Raw genomic sequence first — 1557 nt, 5'->3', positions numbered from 1 at the left:
TGCTTTTGTGATTGATGGAGACTTTGGTGTAATTTTAGACCATGTTTGTAGATAAAAGTCTTTCCACAGACCTAAGATAGAAAAGGGGCATTTAAGTCAATGAAACAAAAAGAGAGACTGGTGTTGGCTCGGCACCGGTAGCTCTATGAGTATGGTGCTATTTCTGAAGAATGAAGACATAAAAACTAGTTTACATAAATATTTGTTAATTAACTAAAATTATAAACAAAATGACAAAGTGCAAGTTTATTTTTTTCTTTTCTTTAAGTGCAAGGTTATTTTACTTTATTATTATTATTTTTTTGTGACAGAGTCTCACTTTGTCACCCTTGGTAGAATGCAGTGGTGTCACAGCTCACAGCAACCTCAAACTCTTGGGCTTAAGTGATTCTCTCGCCTCAGCCTCTCAAGTAGCTGGAACTACAGGCGCCAGCCGCGATGCTGGGTTATTTTTTAGAGATAGGGTGTTGCACTCCTGAGTTTAAATAATCCACCCATGTCAGCCTCCCAAATGCTAGGATTAAAGGTGTGAGCTGCCTCGCCCAGCCTAAAGTTCAAGTTTAAACCACAAATTCCAATGATACTAGTAAGCTGACCCGTTTTCTGATTCAGTACTTAACAGACACTGTTGCTATCTTTCTTAAATTCATATTAATGCTGGAGGAGCTGAAATGGCACAAATAAACAAAGCTTGTGCTGTCCTTGAGACTGGTTAAACAGTACATCTTATATTAAAAGAGACAAATGAGCTTAATCAAAAACAATACGCTATTTCCTACCACAGGACTCCTTCTCAAACTGTGGTGAAGAAACATTTTTTTCCCTTCAATCTATTGTGGAAATTTTTTTGTTAAGTACAATAAAAATAGCATGCAAAGAATGGGCTTGGGTGGCTCATGTCTGTAATCCTAGCATTTGCGAGGCCAAGGCAGGAGCATCACTTGAGGCTAGGAGTTTGAGACCAGCCTGGGCAATAGGGAGACCCTGTGTCTGCAAAGATAAAAACAAAAATTAGCTGGGTGGGGCTGGGCAAGGTGGCTCATGCCTGTAATCCTAGCTCTCTGCAGGCTGGGATGGGTGGATTACCTGAGATCACAGGTTCCAGACCAGCCTAAACCAGAGGGAGACCCGCCTCTAAAAAAATAGCTGGGCAGGAGGTGCTTGTGGCTCAGTGGGTAGGGTGCTGGCCCCATATACCGAGGGTGGCGGGTTCAAACGTGGTCCTGGCCAAACTGCAACAAAAACATAGCTGGGCACTGTGGTGGGCGCCTGTAGTCCCAGCTGCTCAGGAGGCTGAGGCAAGAAAATCACCTAAGCCCAGGAATTGGAGGGTTGCTATGAGCTGTGACACCACAGAACTCTACCAAGAGGTAGTAACTATTGAAATTGGGTGAAAAGTATATGACAGTTAATCTCCTTCTCCATATATTTTATTAACATATAATTAGAAAACTGCAAATGGCTCAGCCCCTATAGCTCAGCAGCTGGTGAGTTCAAACCTGGCCCTGGTCTGCCAAACAACAACTACAAAAACAACAACAAAATAGCTGGGGAATT

General features: G+C 42.5%; 1 protein-coding gene across 1 annotated transcript in view; it reads right to left on the bottom strand.

Annotated features, from left to right (window-relative positions):
* ZBTB11 (zinc finger and BTB domain containing 11) overlaps positions 1 to 1557 on the bottom strand; it is a 46493-nt gene that overhangs the window by 7220 nt on the left and 37716 nt on the right. Inside the window, exon 7 of the mRNA XM_012812731.2 lies at positions 1 to 71. Within this exon, the coding sequence (XP_012668185.1) occupies positions 1 to 71 (71 nt within the window). The remainder of the gene's footprint in view (positions 72 to 1557) is intronic.

This window comes from Otolemur garnettii, unplaced genomic scaffold, assembly GCF_000181295.1.
Source record: "Otolemur garnettii isolate 467f Iridium unplaced genomic scaffold, OtoGar3 scaffold00220, whole genome shotgun sequence".
Classification (NCBI taxonomy): Eukaryota; Metazoa; Chordata; class Mammalia; order Primates; family Galagidae; genus Otolemur; species Otolemur garnettii.
The sequence above is the reverse complement of the archived record's forward strand: the minus strand, read 5'-3'. Positions and strand labels throughout refer to the sequence as shown.